The following is a 20,156-nucleotide window of genomic DNA, read 5'->3' as shown; positions in this document are numbered from 1 at the left end:
ATAGTGTTATCCGTGAGCACAAGAACCTCTATGACTCCTACATTCCCTTTTTTATTTTTTAAAGAGAAAATTGTGGTTGTAATAGATACGAAGGTTGAATGCATTGCCTGCCTGGCTAGTGTAACAAATATAGGTGACTATAACAATATAAGAATAGCCAACAGAGAGGGTTGGGGATTTAGCTCAGTGGTAGAGTGCTTGCCTAGCAAGCGCAAGGCCCTGGGTTTGGTCCTCAGCTCCGAGAAAAAAAAAAAAAGATTAAAAGAATAGCCAACAGAGGACCAGGGAAAAGGAAAAGCCATCTTAGCCATTATGGCCATTCCAAGGTCACTTGAGAGATTTTGTTTTATCTTTTTATGCATATCACTGCTTTGACCATAGGTAGTATAAGAAAAATCTGACACATTAAGAGAACACATGCCAGGAAATTGATGACAACTAAGATTATGTTGAATAACAAATAATTTATAATAGTATTTTGTTAGACTATGGTTCTTAATTCACCCACTCAACTAATTTTTGCTAATATTTTTGTTGTAATATAAGTAGTTTTACTAATCATACAGGCCATTTTTGAACCTTCCTTTGTAGTTCAGTAATCATTTCTGGAACTAGTAATAAAAAAAGCCTAAAAACAATGCTTAGCATGGCAAAATAATACTTTATTGTCTCCTATTACAGGTGTGCCTTTTATGTCCCCCTGACAAAAAGCATTTGGATTCTTCATTGACAAGCTTGAGAATTAACATATAGTCAGATAACATAGCAGCATCATATTTTTAGGTCACTAATACTGTGTCCTTGTTGTTTCCCTAAGTTATTAGCTTACTCTTCCTCTGGGGACATCTCACTCTTGATGGGTTTGTTGTCCATTTTCAGATACTTTATTTGTCCAGTGGTCTTTGGGATGCTATCTTAGGTGTATTGGAGTGGGAGCCATTTGGGACTTTATTCATTTTCTAGAAAGGAAAAAGCATAACCTCATCCTGGTATTAGCATATCAGGATGCTTCCATTGATTAGTTTCTGTGTCTCATTTAGGGCAAATGTTTTTGGGCAGCAGCAGAAACATTGTTGGAAAAAAAATTAAAGTTAGCATGGCCAAATGTGGCATAATATGTGAAGATTTAGGTGGGTTTTATTTTTAAAAATATTTGTTGTTGTTGTTCCATAGTAGCTTAACCCTGTGAATTAAAAGAGATTCTAATAACATTGATTAATATTTCATAAATTGCAGAATTCCTTAAAGTGTTTGCTAATGTAAGTAGGGCCATTATTGTCCCCAGAGGAAGAATAAGCTAATAAGTTAGGGAAACAACAAGGACTTTACATATTCCTAGAAAGGAAATGTGTAAAGAGCTGTTTGAAAAAGTAAAGTTCCAGATATGACACAATGATATTTTTCTGTAGCCCCTAGGGCCCCATGCCATCTCTGGGTCAGTACTCTACAACTGACTAGACAGGGAGGGGTACTGTGCACACTTAACAGCAAATGCCTCAGTCACCGACAGCCTTAGTTCCAGATGTCAAGAGACCTACTACCGGTTTTACACTAAAAGTTTGGAATACTTTGTAACACATGCCTTCAGTAGAGCATGGGCTTTTGTGAGCCTCTTCTAACTTCTTCCCTTGTTAGAGTCTGATCATTTATGTCTTACCAAGGACTAGCACAAAACTTAAAAAACCAAATAATTAATTAAATAATTAAAACATAATTAACAATGGTCATTAATTTTTAAAGATTTAAACCTATGACTATTTACATAAGATTTTCAATCTTCAAAATTTATGACAATTTTAAACAGTTGAGCCTGTGATTTAAACATTCATTTCTGCCTCTTGGCTTTTTTCATTCTCCTGGGGGTCAGGGGTGTTGACCACTCTGACTGTCCCCGGTTTTTTCAGTCTTGTCTACCAAGTTCTTCTTTAGCTGGTCAATATCAGGTCGTGAAGGAATAAAGAAAACATAGTTTTTAAGTCAAGTATAATAATGTAATGTCCTTGAGGAAATCATAGTATCAGGCAGTCTTGTCTGAAACACTCCTCCCCATTCATTTTCCTAGTAGCATCTATATCTATATCTATATCTATCTATCTATCTAATATAGATCATATAACTTTCAAATTTTACCGGAAGGTTCTCTATGCCCTAGTTAGAATTGTTCTTGTACTAGTAGTTGGACCTGTTTTAATTTTTTTCCCTCAAAGGGGCTGTTGATCAATCCACACTGGATTATTACCAATGTGAGGGGGGGAAAAAAAAACCCCAAGCTCTGGGACTGTTGAACTCTAGTGCTCATTTGGGGTGTTGGGTCTTGGGGTTGTTAGAGTCTAAGGGTGGACAAGAGTGGGAAATAACTGTTGCCCAACCAGATTCAGGTGTTAGACTCAGTGGGAAGGACATTGGTAGGGCAATGGAAGGGCCATGAAGCCAGGGTCTGTCAATTTGTGCAGCTCAGCCAGAGGGCTTGGAGCCCCCTGTTTGAATGGCCCAGGGTTTACTTGATCTGGCCTGCCAAGACCTGTCAAGATGTGTCTGGCAGAGGATTTTAAAATTTTCTCTTTATGATCTTCCTGAGGAGGGTCAAATAATATATTACTGTAGTTTATCTTACAAAATAATTGACAGGGATTTTATCCCTCCTTTCATGGGCTTTTAGCTACATTAGCTCCTATGTGTTTCCAATTTTCAACATCAATGTTTTCTAGTTTAGGAAATCAAGGATTTAATTTTATAGTCACTTGTACAAAGCCGCAGAGCTGTTTGCTCTAGTATTTTGCTCCTCTGGATCTTAGAAAACACCTCTACTTGTATAAAATGCTTTCTTTGTCCCAGAGGACTGGGAGGAACTATGCTATTTTACTCTCTCTTATGGTCACAACTCCTTGGGTTGAGAATACTGAATTCTTATTTTTCATTCTATTTAAAGAAACAATTTCTTATCTCCTCTGAGGCTGAAGCCCCACACTTGGGGCACCAGTTAAGGGTGTCTCTGTCTCTCATATTTCAGGGCTCTGAACACTCTGGTTCAAGTTGTTACCTTTGTGAGCTATGAACTTCTGCCCTATTTCTTTTGAGGTCTCTAGTGCTTATTTAGGGTCTTTGCACAAACACAGAAGAAGCAGACAGCAGGACACTTGAAACAACAAGTGTTAGATGCCAGATACTCTGAAAGGGTAGAAGAAGCCTGTGTTTGTTCTCTTCCTTCTTGTTCCATTGGTCTTCACTATTCACTTGTCCTCTGTAGGTGAAATGAACCCTGGGTACAGAGCCTATTTCTGGCCTCTTCTCTGAAATCCTTGTAGTTTTTGGGGTAGGCTATACTGTAGGTGATGGCTTCTGTGTATTTTGCCTGTTTTCTGATGGTTTGGTGCCTTTGAGTATTCCCATTAGGCTGCTAAATAGTAGTTTAATAGTGGATGAGTTGTCCAGTTTCTCTCTTCAGTTGTTAGTGTCACAGGGTTTGTAATAGTATCTTTGTAGCTGTATGAGTATTAGTTGATAAAACTGCCACAAGCATTGCTGCCGATTGGGAAAGAACACAGATTGGGGCCTACAATTCCTAGGTATTGCTGTACACTGACTAACCTCTCTGCTTTAGTTTCTTCATTTGTGAAGCTGAGGTTGTGGTGGTGGTAATGGAGTGATAGTATTTGCCTCCTTGGGTTGTTAGTGAAAATGAGGTGAGCAGACATTTTAAAAGTGCTCTGAGCAAGGTCTGGCACATAGCAAGGGGTAGCTTGGTATTCATATTAGTGTTGTGGCTGGCTGGCCTGCAGTCAGTGCTGGCTAGAGGGTGGGTATTAGCAGTGTCCTTGTTCTACAAACACTGAAACTGAGGTTCCTGCTGGTGACGGGTAGTTGTTATAAATTGAGTGCCTTCTCCAGCTTCCTGCAGCATGACGGAAGAGAGGTACAGCAGTTGTTTCAAAGTTGGCAGGGAGTTTGTTGTTCTAGGAAGCTGCTTGTTGTCTTTGCTTTCAGAAGGTATTATAGTCTTTGTTTCCATTAATAGAACCCTAATGTCTATCAGGCCATAATTTTTGTTGACGGACTAATTTTGAGAAAATTATTTTTTAGTGGAAGCAATGATACGCAGCGAGAGAAATGATAATTAGTAATCATTTTTTTAAAAAGATTTATTTATTTTATTTATATGAGTACACTGTAGCTGTCTTCAGATACACCAGAAGAGGGCATTAGATCCCATTACAGATGGCTGTGAGCCACCATGTGGTTGCTGGGAATTGAGCTCAGGACCTCTGGAAGAGCAGTCAGTGCTCTTAACTTCTGAGCCATCTCTCCAGCCCAATAATTAGTAATCTTAATAGATGTAAGCTTAGAATGAGATTTCTAGCACTGAAAAGTTGTCATATATTATCAATACTGGATGCTAATTGGAAGCGTATTTATTTAAATGTTCAATTCCTCATACAAACATAGGTCACAGACTTAGAAATGTACATGTAAGTCTATTTGCCAGAATACTATTTTTTTCTAGATATTCCTCTAGTCAGCTGACAAAGAATATTTATTTATTCTTTATTGTTTCCAAAAGTATTCTGATGTGTTTAAATAAAGCTACTGTAGCATTATAAGAACATAAAAGCCAGTTTCTTATTTTTATGATATGCTTTTGTCGACATTTATAACAGTTCATTTGTTAAAATGTTTATGCTGAGCTGGAGAGATGACTGAGTGGTTAAGAGCTCAATACTGCTCTTGCAGAGAACCTGAGTTCAGTTCCCAGGACCCACATCAGGTGGCTCACAGCTGCCAATAACTCCAACTCCCAGGGCTCTGGTACCTTCTGGAATCTGTGAAAACTTGCACACATACAATACACACAATTAAAAAAAATAAAAATTTAAAAAATAGAGTTCATTCACAGTGACTTGCAAGCCAGGTTGGACAGATTGTGCACAGCATTTGAAGGCTTCTAGAGTTACCTTCCTGCATACTGATCATGCTAATCGCATTGCTCACTAGCCTGATGGTTTTAGTGCAGTTTTGCAGTTGGTACTTCTTCAGTCACCTGTGATGTACTGTGTAGCTGGGCTAGAGACAGTCACATTTGTGTTAGGCTCTATGTTGTTTTTTTTTTTTTTTTTTTTTTTTAATATTCATTCTGTAACTGTTCATCAGGTTCTGACCAGTGGGACCTGGAGGTGACATGGTGTCCAAGATGGAGATAGGATTTACCATTAGGGTATATTATTATACTGTACATTTTCTGTGGGCTAGGATAAAAAACACAGATTGATTCCCTCACCATTTTCTTACTGCCTTGATGCAAAAGGAGGATGGGTGGAACATGACTTCCACACCTCTGTAGTAGCTGCTATGTATACAGTAAGATGCTGGAGATTATGCTGGAATAGATACACACACCTTTACCTCCGATCACAGTTTGCTTGTAGTGGAGCAATTGAGCAGTAAACTGTGTGTCAGTAAACCATGTGGGAAAATGCAGTAGAAAAGTAGATAGGCTCTGTAGTTTCAGATAGAGTGCTCAGGACAGAACACATTGAGTAGGTGATATTTGAGCAAGACACTGTAGGGAAAGGGCATGACTGTAAAAGCTGAGGCAAGGTTATCCCACATCGAGGAGGGGCAGGCAGTACAGAGGTACTGAGATGTGCAGAGAGCAGTAGAAAAGTCAGTGCAGTGGTTAGTGCTGTGGAAACCAAGAGATAGATAATTATGAGATGAAGGTGTAGGCAGGTGAGCCATATCACACAGGGCTTTGCATACTCTGCTAAATATTTTGGTGCGTATGTTGACCGAGTTTCAAATAGAGGAATAAATGATATGCTTGCTCTTTCAGAGCATCAGCAGCAGCTAGGTTTAGGATAGAATCTGAAGAAGCAGGCTACAGCTGTAGTCCTGCAGGAGTCTGAATTAGAATGTGAGCAGTAGTCAATGAGAAGCGCACTGGCTGCATTCTGAAGTTTACTGACAGATCCCTTTGAAGCAAGAAAGACAGCAGTGACTAGGGACGGAGGGCTTTGGTGTTCTACAAAAGTACTATCTTTTTCTTGTAAATTTTAATATAATGGGTTTATTTGTGAAGGAGAATTTACTAGAGTTGTATTTAATTATGCTAATACTAAACATTAATCAGAACAGCACAGAAATTTTTCAGTGAATGCTGGCTCTGTATAAAAGATAGAGAGCAGAGGACTTCTTAATGCTTTGTTTTAGGTTTCATTATGATCTATGTCTGTTTTTAAAAAATGCTTGACCTCTCTAAATCATCAAAACCCTCTCTGGGATTATGTCATAGACTAAGGAGTATTATTTTGATTATAACTATGTTTTTGTTTGTTGAGATGGGATCTCTCGGTGTAGATCAGGCTGGCCTTGAACTTACAGATCCTCCTATCTCTGCCTCTTCAAGCATTGGGATTAAAGGTTTACAGCACTATGCCTAACTGTAACTATAATTTTTAGAAAAAGTTAAGGTAGTCCTTTTGATTGTTGGTGATGCACCTCTCCCACCCCCTTTCCAGCTGTCAGCTGACCCCACGATCCTCAGCGGGCCAATGGGTTCTCAGGGTTTGTAACTACTGCCTCAGTTTCAGTGAGTACGAGGCATACCTTTAGTCATTTGCTCTGAGTAACTGTAGAAATCAGTCATCTTTCATACCTGGTTTTTCCACCTCTTAAGAACTTACACATTAAGAGGTGTGAATATTTGGACAGTAAATAAATTAAATTAGTGAGAGGATGTAGAGAGAACCCCATCCATGAATTAAAACCAGAAACTGGGTTCATCCTGCCCTTTCTTCCTATTCCCTTCTCTCAGGGTTCTACTTGTCCCCTCTACTGTTCCTGCCAGTGTTTTAGCTCCATCCTCCTCATCCCTTGCCTGGACCACTCTTTATTTTGTTCTGGGAGTCCCTGGGCTGTTAGCAAGTTAGGCTCAAATGGTTCCTGGATTGGACGGGTGACTCAGAGTTCCTGTATCAGAGCTGAGCATGTGGTCCTCCATCCTAGCAGGGCCTCACCTTCAGTGTCTGTGCCCTCATGTTGGAGGTCTGGCAGTCTTGCTGCTCTGGCTCTGAAGGTGTCTGGTAACAGTTAGTGCAGTGGGTGTGGAGTGTAGTCTGGTAGTAGGAGTAGCTGGTGGTGGTTTCTGAGAGTCATACGTTTTTAATAGACTCACCCTTGACTTGAATGACTTGTGCATTTATTGATGATGGCCATGCTCATGTGGTAAGGCAGATGGTGGTCTTGCTTAGTGTGCTTACTTCTTACTGAATGGCAGTAGTCCTCTGTGACCCTTCCTCGTCTATAGTGAGGGGGTACTGCCCAAGATATCGTTTTGGATCTGGTGGCTCTCTTGCTGGCTGCTTCTGTTCTTCTAGCCTGCTTGAAATGTTTTCTGTAGCCCTTTCTTTTTAGTGTTGCCTAGGACCATAGTTCATGCCTGGGAATAATGTGTTTTCAGGGTGGCTCAGGAATGGTCTTTGGAGCTCTAACAGCTGTTTAAAGTCTGAGTGGAGCCTGGAGTCAAAGGCATCATCTCGTTAGGTGATGGGAGTGAAGAAAACTGTCCTGGGCATTGCTGGGTACAAACGTGCTTCTTGTTCTAAGTATTTGCTCAGCTCCTTATTTCTGAAGTTGACAAATTAATAGAAAAACCTTGGCCCTTTGCACAGTGAAGGTGCTTGAGTTTGGCTGTTTGTGGGATTGTGTGACTGCTGAGTCACCTACATACCAAGCAAGCATGAACTGTGGAGTTTGAGTATATACCACATATACTTGAAGGACAAGGAATTAACCCCTTACCTGCTGTCCTGATGCTTATGTGGAATGTGTTCAAATAGCCTGATTTTTGTCATGATTTTTGCATTTAAAAACAGTTGCTAATGTAAACGATGAGAGTAGTTTCTGTCCTACTTCAGTGTGAGATAGTACTCATCTTTTGAGGCTAGAAAAAGAAATCATACTTGAAGCTAGAAAAAAATTTTGTATCTCATTATTCTTTAAGCATATTTTAAAGTAAATTGGCTACCTTTAAGTTCTGGTTTATGTTTTCTAGATAATCTACGTGTATGTAAAGGTGCATTGTAAAAGTATCAGTGAGGGAAAATACTTTACCTCTGAGGAGTTTGGGCTCATGTAGGTCATTCCCCTCCACATTTAATTCTTTTCTTTGATTGTGATCATTTTTTCAAAATGTATTTCATCAAGTTAATTATTTTTAGTCTAAGCCCAGAATAAAACTGGTAAAGTGCCAAAGGTATGATTCTGTAGACAGGAATTGTTAGGAACCATCTATGGACAGTTGATCTGGGTCAGACTGGATTTGCTTGCAGCTTACTCAATTTTAGAGTCGACTGTCATTTTGTAAACAGAAGTCGGCCAGATGAAGTGAACAGAAGGGCGAGATTAGCATATTCATAAGGTGCTGGCTCTGGGACTTCTTTTTTCCTCCCTTTTCTCCCTCCCCCTCTCCCTTTCCCTGAATGAATCTAGGAACCCAGATCCATGGGGTCTCATGACTAGCTGGTTTTATCCTGTTCATTGGCTTAATCTGGCCAGGACGGTCTGTGTTTCAGATTTCGGAAGCAGAAGATTCAGTAACTGAGAGGCCACCGTGGAGCTGCTGGAAACTGTTACAGAAGGAGCACCTCTCAAACCGTGCTTCAGGCTCTGAAAAAAAGGAGCACAGGGGAAGCTTAGTCTTGCTTTGGATCCAAGCAAATGCTGTCGGAGCGATGAACTGGGACTTTGTGTGCGGACTCCTGGCTTGATCTTGATAGGATTGGGTGTATGTTGTTGGAACGGGCAGGCCAAGAGGCCCTGAGATCTACAGGTGCCGTCTATATGGAGAAAAGCGGCTGTAGTCCATTTCCAGTGTGTTGGGCTAAAGGTATAACAACTTAAAGATCTCTTCGGTGTGTGCTTATGTCAGTTCATGCTTTTGTACTGAAAAAGCTAGGTAATAGTTCTTTCAGAACTTAGTTACAATTACATTTGAGGAAAAAAAAAGATGTGGTATAGGCTTACTGCTGGTACATAAAACCAGTTAGGTGACTTTGCAAGTAGAAAATGAAATGTTTGTATGGAAATGTACTCAAGTGATTTAGATCACTTGTCCTGTACGCAAGTCATGTGTTTTTGTTCTTTCCTTTTACTCAGCACTCCATTATCTATTCTGTGCCTAGAAGCTTTTAAAGAACAAAGTGATTAGTTTTAACTGTAGGACCAGAGGAGAAAGGGGTAATGTGGGCTTAGTTGTTTTAAGGTGGGTTTCCTTTATTGTCTATATGCATTGAGTACTTAACTCAAAGCTCTGTTATTTTGTGTTTATTACCACAGGTCAAGAATATTGTGAGTGAAGAATTTTCTACTTTAGTGAGAGTTTGTATTCATGCAGAAATGTAAATATAAAGTAGGGCATTTTCACTGTAGCATTCAAGGCAACATTTAGAAAGCATAGTTAATAAGTTAAAGAAGCTATAAAATTGATGTAAAGACCTAAGACAAATTTAACTAGATGTTTTGCTTAGCATAGTGGTGAATATTTAAGCCATTAACACACTTAAGATTTTACAAAAATATGTCACTATGTGAAATGTATTAGGTACTGTGTTAATGTACTTAGGAAGGCTTTCAAAAGAGGAGCCTACACTTGGTCAAGAGCTGTGCTTCGATGAATGAACTAGGGCTTATTCAGTTTAGTTTTTAGGTTAAAGATATTAGTATCTCTAGAATAGGAAGTGTCAGCATCACACTGCAGTTCAAGATTAGTTTTCATTGGTTGATTTGTCTTTGCTACTTGTGTTAGGCTTTTGCACCAAAGCTTGCAACACTTAAACTGTTTGAGTATTATGGTATCTGAATAAAGCACCGGTTACTTTATTACATAGGTACTCAGAGTAAAGATTTTGTAAAGTTAAATTGAAGCACTCAAAATCTTTTTTTTTTTTTTTTTCGGAGCTGGGGACCGAACCCAAGTACTCAAAATCTAAAAGACATTGACTTCTTACAATTGTAGTTTTGTGGTCTGAGGACCATGTGATGTGAATGAACATAACCGAGGCAGAGTTTAGGGTTACTGAAGAATTTGTAGATTTTATACAGAATGGCACCTCCATAGTATACGGGAGCAGTAAAAGTCCTCCCAATTTCCTCACAGACCGTAACTAGCCAACAGTTACAGACCTAGACCAATGGAGTGTTGAATAGTTAGCAGCTGGATTTCCTACTTAAAGTGGTCCTAGAAATGAAAACTTTTTTTTTTTTTTTTGGTTCTTTTTTTTTTTTCGGAGCTGGGGACCGAACCCAGGGCCTTGCGCTTCCTAGGCAAGCGCTCTACCACTGAGCTAAATCCCCAACCGCAAATGAAAACTTTTTGACAGAAAAGAGTTAGTAGTGTTGACTCATCAAGAAGAAATTGATCAAAACAACTTGCTTTGCAAGTGTTTGCAGACTATTAGAGAAAGTACAAATAGTTGATTTTTACTTAAAATGGACCTTTCTGTAGATGAAAGACTGAGGGAGCAAAGTTCTCAAAGCAGAGGATGGGAACTGGGACATATCAAGGACACAGTGAGGCACAGTGAGCTCAGTGTCTACATGCAGGGCCGGGTGCCTCCTCTGTTTTACTCTGGTGGTTCAGGTGGAGGGGCTTGTCACCTTGCCTTCTCAGCTGAGCACATGCTTTATGCAGTGATTGCCCAGTGCAGCTGTCTTCAGAAACTTCTCTGCTGCTTGCTTTACTTTCTTGCATTAGGACCAGAAGGCAGGGGACTTGTCCCTAAACTTGTTAATATTGTCTTCATGATCAAAGAATTAACTGACTTAAGTTATTTCAAATATAACAGTTACAGTGTGTAGATAAAGTTAGAAGATCAGATCCAAAGAATATACAACTCTGCTTGCAAATGGACCCCTAAGCCATGCATTTCATTCAACCAGTCACATTAACCTCAAAACACACAGCAGTGTCCCAGTTTTAAGAAGACATAAGATTCTTACCAGGACAGGCTAAAAATAGTTGAACAGACCTATATTTGTATACTTTGAAGTGGATCTTAAAGGTACCCTTAACACTTGAGGGTTTGTTCTTTAATAGTTTATAGTGTATTGCCTAGTTTGAAGAATCATCCAAGAAGATTATGTTTTAAAATATTTAAGAGAGATATGTTTTTACAGTGTGGTTTCTTAGGCATAAAATATGTATTAATTAAGAATACTAAGTGTAAGTGTTCTCAGAGCATTAGGTTACAAAGTGTTGGGTGAGGAAAACCTGCTTGTGGGGTTTTCTGGTTATCAGTGTATGTTGTTCCATCATTGTGGGGGATGAGGGAGATTGGCAGTTACCATAGTGGTGCCAGAGGTTTGTTAGGAACAAGTGTGTTTTCTGGTTTCTTTAATTTTTTTTTTCTAGTAGTAGAGATTTTATGTACTTCTGACTTCTTTGGTTGAAGTCACACTCTGCATAAGAATGTAAAATTTTATTCGTTCATCCATTTGTCCATCTGTCCGCTTTCCTTCTCTCTTATACTGGAGTGGCAAGTGCTTCTTGGAGTGTACACTCATAGTACATGGTATACATAAGTATCAGTTACCTTTCAGAGATGGGACTCTTAGTTGCTGTCCCAAATCCTCTCCGTCTTAGTACACACTGGGCTCCCATACACTTATTCATGCTCTAGATCCAGGATGCCTCTTGGACTTTCCTTTCCACACACAAGTCTATCATTTTATTCTGATTGTTATATATCCAGGGTATATCTTGAGTTAATCAGTTTACCCCTCTGTTAATGTATGGTCTTACTGTGTTCATACCTGTTTGTTCATCCTTTAGATTTTGTGAAAATAAAAATCTGATATGTTCATATTTAAAGCTGGTCAGTGGCTTACCAGATTTGGATAACATCCCACATTTTTACTGTGCTCCACAGGTCTCACTTCATCCTGCCTCTCTTGCCTTCCTCAGCTTTGAGCTATTGTCTTGCTCATTAGCAGTGTAGTCACTTCAGATTTTCAGCGCCTTGCACATTGGCATCTCCCTCTCAGACCTTGTGTATATGCTGATGCCCCCTTAGAGCTCCCCGAGTCCCATTTACAATTAGAGTACCCCTTAGATGAACTTTCATTTCTCAACCTACCCAGATCCTTTCCAGGGTTTCCACCAGAGCCTGCACTCTGCCCTGACACTGCAAGTACTGTGACATGTCATTTTAGATTTAACCTGTCTGGTTTCTGTCTTCCTTACTAAATTTTAACATCGTTTGAGTTGTCAGAATTTTTTCTGCATAGTAAGTAGTTGGCACAAGTGAGTATTATTTTAAATATTTGTTAATGCATTCTGTGTAGAGTAAGTGTTATTTTAAAGGCTCTTTTTGGAGCTACATTCTTTTCCTTATATTATGTTGTATTTGATTAAGCCTAGTTTTAGACTCATCAGATTGACTATTCCAATCTCAGTGAGTGTGTGTTTTGGTTTCTTTTGAAAATAAAAGAGTGTGTAGACTTTAGCTTAACACTTTGCCTATAGCTGATAGACGTGTGTGGTGTGGCTTTGGTCTTCAACTCTTGTCAGTTCTTTGAGCCTTTCTGACTATTTCACTAAATACTGCCCCCTCCCCGCTTTACCCTAATTTGTTAGAATTCTCTCCCCTCTCTCACTCCCTCCTTATTTTATGTGTGTTAATGCTTTGTCTGCATGTATATCTATAGCACATGTGTGCCTGGTGCCCATAGAGGCCAGGGGATCTTAGATCTTTTGAACCTAGAGTTACAGACAGCTCCATGTGGGTGCTGGGAATTGAATCCTTGTCCTCTGGAAGAATAGGAAGTGCAAGTGCAAGAGTAGGCAGTGCTCTTAATCACTGAGCTATCCATCTCTGCAGCCTAAAGGGTAGCAAATTTTTTGTTGTTGTTGTTGTTGTTGTTGTGTGTGTGTGTGTGTGTGTGTGTGTGTGTGTGTGTGTGTGTTTTTGTGAGAGGGGGAAGAGGGAGAAGTGGAGGGAGGGAGCAAGAGAAAGAGAAAGTAAGCTCTGTGTATCTTGTAACTGTTAATGTTTATTCCACAGATGCTAAATGCCACATATGAGCTAAGCTTGCACATGTGTATGGCTCCATTCATTTCACACAAAGACCTCTGAGATAGTGTTATCAGCATCCCAGTTTTGCATATGTGATATTGAAACATTGAAGTTAAATAACTTAGCAATAGTTCCTTAGGTCACAGAAAGCAGAGTCAGGTTCTACACAGTGGGGTTTTGGCACAAGTGTGAATGTTCTTAATCACCACTCTCTGCATGCTGAAATGGAAATATGATAATATCATAATGGAATTGTCGTTCACTTTGTCTAATGTTTGCATGTTAAGAATCATAGGTTCTACCCTTTTTTTAAAAAAAAAGATTTTATTCATTTATTGTATATATGTGAGTACACTGTCACTGTGTTCAGACACACCAGAAGAGGGCATCAGATCCCACTACAGATGGTTGTGAGCCACCATGTGGTTGCTGGGAATTGAACTCAGGACCTCTGGAAGAGCAGTCAGTACTCTTAGCTGCTGAGCCTTTTCTCCAGTCCATAGATTCTACTCCTAAGTATTTTTCTCTGAAGTCATTAATTCATTTTACAAGTTTTTAGTGAGCATTCGATATTTGCTGAATGTATTTGTCAATGCTTGGCTGATACTAAGGAGTAAAAGGCACAGATTTCTGCTCCCTGAATTGATAGAAGGTGGTGAATGTTACATCCAAGTTGGGAGTCTGGTGACAGTCTAAAGTACTTTGTCAGGTCGACCCACCTGAGAGGCTTATCCTAGAAGGTGGAGGAAGAAACAAACCCCCCGGCAGAATGTTTGACCAAGAGGCTTGATGGGAGGGCAGTATGCCTGGAAGAGAGTGACCTTCCTTTTTTTTTCTCTGACTTTCTCTCTTTTCTGCCATGGGATGAAATAATCTAAGTTGCAGATAAATTCTAACCTAATTTTGCTTAAAAGTGGTTGAATGAGAGAGGAATAGTTTTCCTTTAGGAAACATGACTTTGTCTTTTCCAATGTGGTAGGCAGATAGATGTTGCTTCTGATGTCTTAACAGGATGACCCTGTTGTGCCCACCTTCCTCTTTTTTGTTGTGAACATAGTGACAGCCCCTCACCATAATATTGCAGTGGGCATATCTTTATTTTATTCTTTCACTGTGGCTCATTATCAGTGTTTGTTTTGTTCTGGGGAAGTATTTGCTGAAATGGAAATATGATAATATCATAATGGAATTGTCGTTCACTTTGTCTAATGTTTGCATGTTAAGAATCATAGGTTCTACCCTTTTTTAAAAAAAAAAGAGATTTTATTCATTTAATCTTTGTTTTGATTTCAGGAAGAAAGTGTTCAGGGTTAATGTGTTAGCTCTAGCTTTGTATTTTTAATTATTATTATTTGAAAAAAATTCCTTTTAGTTCTTTGTTTTATGAATTTTTTTATTTATAGTGAGAAAGATGTTAAAGTTTTTCAAATATTTTTCTACCTCTGTTGATCACATAAATTAAAAAAACAGTGTGATCTATTATGGTGTTAATTATTAAATTAAATATAGTTTTGATGGTAGAAATTGAACCCAGGTCATTCAGGTGCTAGGCTTATGCTGAAGCATTGAGGCGAGGTGTGGTGTGTGTGTGTGTATCTCCTAGTCTGATATATTAAGTTTTGAGTGCTAAGCCAACTGTGGGGATCGAAGATTGTGCTCTCTACCCTCACCTCCCCATGTATTTGAATGCTTGGTTCCCAATTGGTGGATGGCTGGGAAGGATTAGGAGATGTGGCCTTGTTGAAGTATGTGTGCCATTGTTGGAAGAGTGCTTTGAAGTTACAGTAGTGCATGCCAGGCCCATTGTCTTTCTCTGCCTGCTGCCTGTGGATCAGGATGTAGAACTCTTAATTGCTTCTCTAGCACCATGCCTTTCTGTGTGCTTCCTGAGATGAAGATAGCAGACTAACTCTGAAACTGCAAGACAGCCTCTAATTTAGTGCTTTCTTTTTTAAGAGTCTTGATCATGGTGTCTTTTCGTAACCGTAGAACAGTGACTAAGGATCAAGTTGGTACCAGAAGTGAAGTATTACTGTGATAGGCCTGATCACGTTGTTTGGAGGAAATATGAAAGACTTTGGACTAAACAGAATATTGTGTCTTTGGACTAGAAAGGTGGTTGAACTAAATAGTACATACTGGGCCATCCTAGTAGAAGCAAAGAAGACAATGGTTCTGAGGGTGATGTAACCTGTAGGGCTTGCCTCAAGAGGTTTCAGAGGGGAAAAATATTAGCAAGTGGCTAATCACAAGCATGGTCTTGTGATATTTTGGTAAGAATAGTTGCTTTCTGTGTTTGCTCAAAAACATCTGCTGGAAGCTAACTCGAAGTTTGGATTAATGGTGTTGCTAGGGGAGATTTCAAGACAACCTAGTATTGATTGTGTTACTTGGTTATTAATGGTTGCTCTTATGCAGATCTACAATAAAAAAAAAAAACAGGACAAAGATATAAAAAGTATACAGTTGAGATGAAAAGAGGAGCACCAGAAAATACAATGTTGAAGATAGAAATTCCTGTGTACAGGAGATAAAAAGTTTAAAGAAAAGCGTAATGCTAAATAGAATAAAAAGGGAGTGGTAATCTTAGAGCAAGACCTAGCTAAGCTTCCAACTGGTGAAAAGGAATTAAATGAAAGCTTAAAAGGGAAGAAAACATCAACCACAGAAAGCTGATGGGGTAGTAATTGAAGGAGGGGACCAGGTTCAGCCCCAGCAAGTAGAAGAACTTGACTGCTTTGGTCACATGATTCTGGTTTTAGAGTCAAGGATACAGAAAAGGGGTAATGGAACCTTCCTCCACAGCTAAGGAAAGTCTCTGAGGCCAGGCATGTGTCAAGGGAGTCCTTGTATGGAGGCCAGGAGAAGCAGTTGTATGAAGTGGTGAAGGTGAAGCCTGGATTATGTTGCTGAGCCCAAGCTGTTGGAAATGCTAGAGCAGTAGGATACCTGCCAAAGAGAGCTGCTGACTGGCTATGGAAACAACCCAAGAGAGAACTGTGTTGTAGCCAACAAAGCTGAAAGTAGATCTGAAAAATTGTCTGACATTATCCATGGAGATGCAGAGTTTGGAGTTTGCCCTGCTAGTATTTGCTAGTAGTTTGTCCAGTATTCCCTTACTATGCTCCCTTTCTTCCCTTTTGGAATGTAATGAATATTCTGTCTCATTGCATTTGGGAAGTATGTAATCTGCCTTTTGATTTTTGATTTTTATAGAATTCCACTTAAGAGATTGCCTTAATTCACAGAAGAGACTTTGGAGTTTTTAAGTGTCGAGACTGTGGTAGACTGTGGGGACTTTTGAAATTGGACTGAACACATTTTGTAATATGATATGACATACATAGGCTACAAGCCTATGGAGACTAACGAGTGGAAGGTGGTGGTTTGAATGAGAAATCCTCCCTCCCCCAGCCCCCACACACAATACCCCTACCTCATTTATTTGAATGCTTGGTTCCCAATTGTCAGACTGTTGGGAAGAATGAGAAGATATGGTCTTGTTGGAGTAGGTGTTTAATTGTTGGGAGGAAGTGTGTCTTTCTCTGACTGCTGCCTGTGAATCAGGATATAAAGGTCTTTCTTTCACACCGTGCTTGCCTGTGTGCTGCCATGCTCTATTTATGATGATAATGGACTAACTTTCTGAGACTATAAGTAGGCCCCCAATAAGAGTTGCCCTGGTCATGGTGTCTCTTCACAGCAAAATAGAACAGTGACTAGGATACTGACCTTGTACTCCTGATAATAAATTTGCTCTTAAACATAATATACCATTAGTTTTTGTGCTGTTGTGATCAGTATATTTGTTATTTAGATTATTTTTGTCTGTTCATGAAAGTTATTAGTTCATAACTTTTTCTTGTAATCTTTTTCAGATTGTCATCACCAAAGTATTAATGCTTCATAAAATAAGTGGGGAAATGTCTGTCAACTGTGCCTTCTTATCAAAGTATTGGAGTTTTCCTAAGTACTGGATTCCTAGCAGCCAGCTCTCTGCTTTTCCTCATTGACTTGGCTCCTTTTTTATTTTAATTTTTTAAAAAGTACTTAGTAAACTTTTGTGGTTTTTCTCCCAGCTAGACTGAAAACTCTTCTAGGGTAGGAAGTATATTTTGTTTTGCTTCATTTTTGCTTTTAATTAATTACTTGGACTATGAGTAGATCTTCTCTGATATGCAAGGCCCTGTTTCACTTTGTAGTGCTACATGCACAAATGCGACTCACTTACCTTCTGTGTCTTGGTACCTACTACATATTTGGTGTAATAGTGGCTGAGTAGATATTCTTAGTAATTACTCTGTTGGAAGGTGTGGCCTATTCCTTGGCCTGTAAGAGACAGGATGAATGCATCAGTGAGATTGCTGACCACAGCGTAATACATTGCAGTTGGCCTTTTCTGGAAATAGAGAGTGGTAACCCTTGATGTGTGGTGTGGTCAGCAAGGCCCAGATGCAACAGGACATAGTGAGCAAAGAAAGTTTATAGCTGTCTGAGGTGAGACCGACCTGTACACTGGATGTATAGGTCTTGATGGCCAAAAAAAAGCATCTTGTAGGTGATAGTCTTCTCTCAGATGTCTTTTAGATGGGAAGTAATAAATGCAGTGAGGAAGTTTTGATACAGCTTGTCAGTATTAGGGTTACAGCTTACAAACTTGAGATTTCACATGGGCCACTCTGGGATGGTATTCCTGCATTCTTCCTTCTTACAAGCTCCCTGTGATTCATGTGCTGTGGTTTGGACCATACTGGAGGAACAAGCATTTAGTATAGAGGATGAAAACAGATTTTGGAGCAACACTATTAGGTTTCTTCAGCTCTGTAACGTCACTGAGTGCCCCAATGTCCTTACTTGTAATAATGTATTGTACATGAAATTGGTGTGTGAGTCACTTGAAGGAAATGAATTAACAGGGTGGTCATGCCACACACAGTGCTGATTTTGCAAAACACACTGTAGACTTTATAGTTGACTCTGTAGTCCTTGCCAGGGTCCTGCGGGGTAAGCGATGTGGCAGTTTAGGTATTGTTATGCAGAGTGAGGTAAATGACTTGCTGAAAATGTGAGTGGTGAGAACTTGGGAATTTATGTTCGTTCTCTTGACTTAGTTGTCTAGTGTTGTAACACCATTTTTATTCCTAACAGAATTTTAAAAAGCAAAGCGCTGTGAGTTAGTTTTAAGATAGTGAAATGCTAAGGCAGTGATCCTTGACTAGAAACTGCTCGTGTTTCTCCATAGTGGATCACTAGACAAAACTAAGAAGCAAATGAATTCAAACACCTGTATGTGTAAGGTGACTATGTGGGCTATTGTGGCATCTTTTTTTTTTCTGCATGGTTCTACAGGTAGGTCCTCCTAGGTTACTGGGCTTTTTCCAGTTTTCTCTTTGCCCTTAGTCCAGAATTTTGTCCTGTTCTAAAGCCTGGTTGTGGACTAGTTTTTCCTTGGTCTACTCTTCTGCTTCTGAAGTCACACTCACTTGTTGCTTTTGTGTGCTCTGCAGTGATTATAAAGGAGGGAAGACTGTCCTTGTATTTCTGTCCTGGTACCCCTCCACTAGATTAGAGATTTATTCACAAATATGATTGTAGGACTCAGCACTCTAAGTGCTATGAGGTGTCCAGGGATTTCTACTTGCCCAGGGGTTTACAGTGAGGGATATATTTAATCCCATAGCCAATCAGGGATGGACTGCTTTTTTTTTTTAAGGACTTTTTTAATGTATAAAATTATTTATTGTCAATAAATTTTTATTTAAGGGCTTTGATTTCCTGCTGCCCATCCAGGTCATCTGAAAATAGCCCTTTCTCAAGGTCATCCAGTTGTGCTTTCAGCCCTTTTTTATCTGTCCTTTGTTTAAAGACAGTCATTGGCAACTTCTAAGTTCTTAGCCAGAAGATTTGAGGATTTCTTCTATTTACTTTAGGGACTCTTCTTCAATTAGCTTTAAAAATCATTTTAAGGTAGGTTTCACTTGTGACACCCTAGGAAGAAAAGGAATGGTTTATTCAGCAAGCAACCAGTCTTTAAAGACCACTTATTCCCCAGAACCCACATTGAGATCAAACTTTCAAGTTGCTCTGCCTTCCTCTCCAGCACACCTATTCCAGAAATATGTACATATGGAATAAACTGTATCATTAGAAATACCAGGTTTAACATGCTCAAAGCCAAGAAACCAACGATGCCAGATAGTGAATTTCTATCACACTGTCTTTTGAATACCCAACAGGAAAGAACTGCTGAGTGCAGATACCATGCAGTGCAAAGATGAACAGCCTTTTATCTACAATGTCTTCAAATTCATCCACATAAAACTTGGTGGAGCTCTACTTTTTTGAGGTGTGGATTTTTTTTGGTGGCCAGGGAACTTACACTTGGCTTTACACAACAACTCAGTCACACATTCTGTATTCTGCAGCTTGGTGTGGATGGGCATGATGAACTTTGTGAACCTTGTGGCCAGTGTGAACCTTGGCCATTGTGTCCTTGAGCTTCTCAAAAGCACCACACAAAGCCACTGGAGGAGGCAGGAGATCAGAGGCGGGAATATTAACCAGAAAGTTGTCTTCAAGACCACTTAGGAGATCCTGTACAAGCTATACCACCTCAGAGGCCACTGTTGGCATCCTTTGTCCCCATGAGGAAAAGAACCTGGTTGGCTTAATTGGCTGCAATACTTCTTCTGTATTACTTATAACCACTTGGAGATTGAGTCTCAGATCTTCCCATTTTGATTCAAGACTATCCAACCTTTTCAAGAACTGTAGGCAGTTAAGACCGTAGAGGTGTTTCTTGTTGATTCAAGGGACACCCAAAGCAGTCAGCCCAGCACTGTGGTCCTGGAAGCAATTGATTTCTTGGCTAAACCAACTTCAACCTGACAGTCTGATTAGGATTTAAAGTCGCTGGTGCTCAGCTAGGATGCTATTAAGCATGGCCTACCAGACTAATGTTGGCACTGGGATTGTGCCTGGTCTAAACTAGGCACAATGTTGGTGACTTTCTGTAAGCATTTGGAAACCTTTATAGCAGACTTGCAGACATTTTTCCATTTACTAACATTAATGATAGAAACAAAATTC

The 20,156-nt window shown here is 39.5% G+C and overlaps 1 protein-coding gene and 1 non-coding gene across 20 annotated transcripts in view; one reads left to right on the top strand and one right to left on the bottom strand.

The window, feature by feature from the left end:
* Ptk2 (protein tyrosine kinase 2) overlaps positions 1–20,156 on the top strand; it is a 205,136-nt gene that overhangs the window by 40,293 nt on the left and 144,687 nt on the right. For 11 of the 19 annotated variants that reach the window (XR_010052943.1, XR_005486550.2, XM_063263051.1 and 8 more), the window contains one exon: positions 8,568–8,881. The exons of 7 other annotated variants lie outside the window; for them this stretch is intronic. Coding sequence is in view for 9 of the 12 variants with exons in the window: in XM_063263051.1 (XP_063119121.1) it covers positions 8,782–8,881 (100 nt within the window). In the remaining 3 variants the exon portion in view is untranslated. Of the gene's footprint in view, positions 1–8,481; positions 8,882–20,156 lie in introns of those variants that run through there. One more of the 19 variants, NM_013081.2, reaches the window with a different exon arrangement.
* LOC120093952 (small nucleolar RNA SNORA8) lies at positions 19,202–19,338 on the bottom strand. The gene has a single exon (XR_005487662.1). It is a non-coding gene; the product is annotated as a small nucleolar RNA SNORA8 (small nucleolar RNA).

Source organism: Rattus norvegicus, chromosome 7, assembly GCF_036323735.1.
Source record: "Rattus norvegicus strain BN/NHsdMcwi chromosome 7, GRCr8, whole genome shotgun sequence".
NCBI lineage: Eukaryota > Metazoa > Chordata > Mammalia > Rodentia > Muridae > Rattus > Rattus norvegicus.
This window is presented reverse-complemented; position numbering and strand designations above follow the sequence as displayed.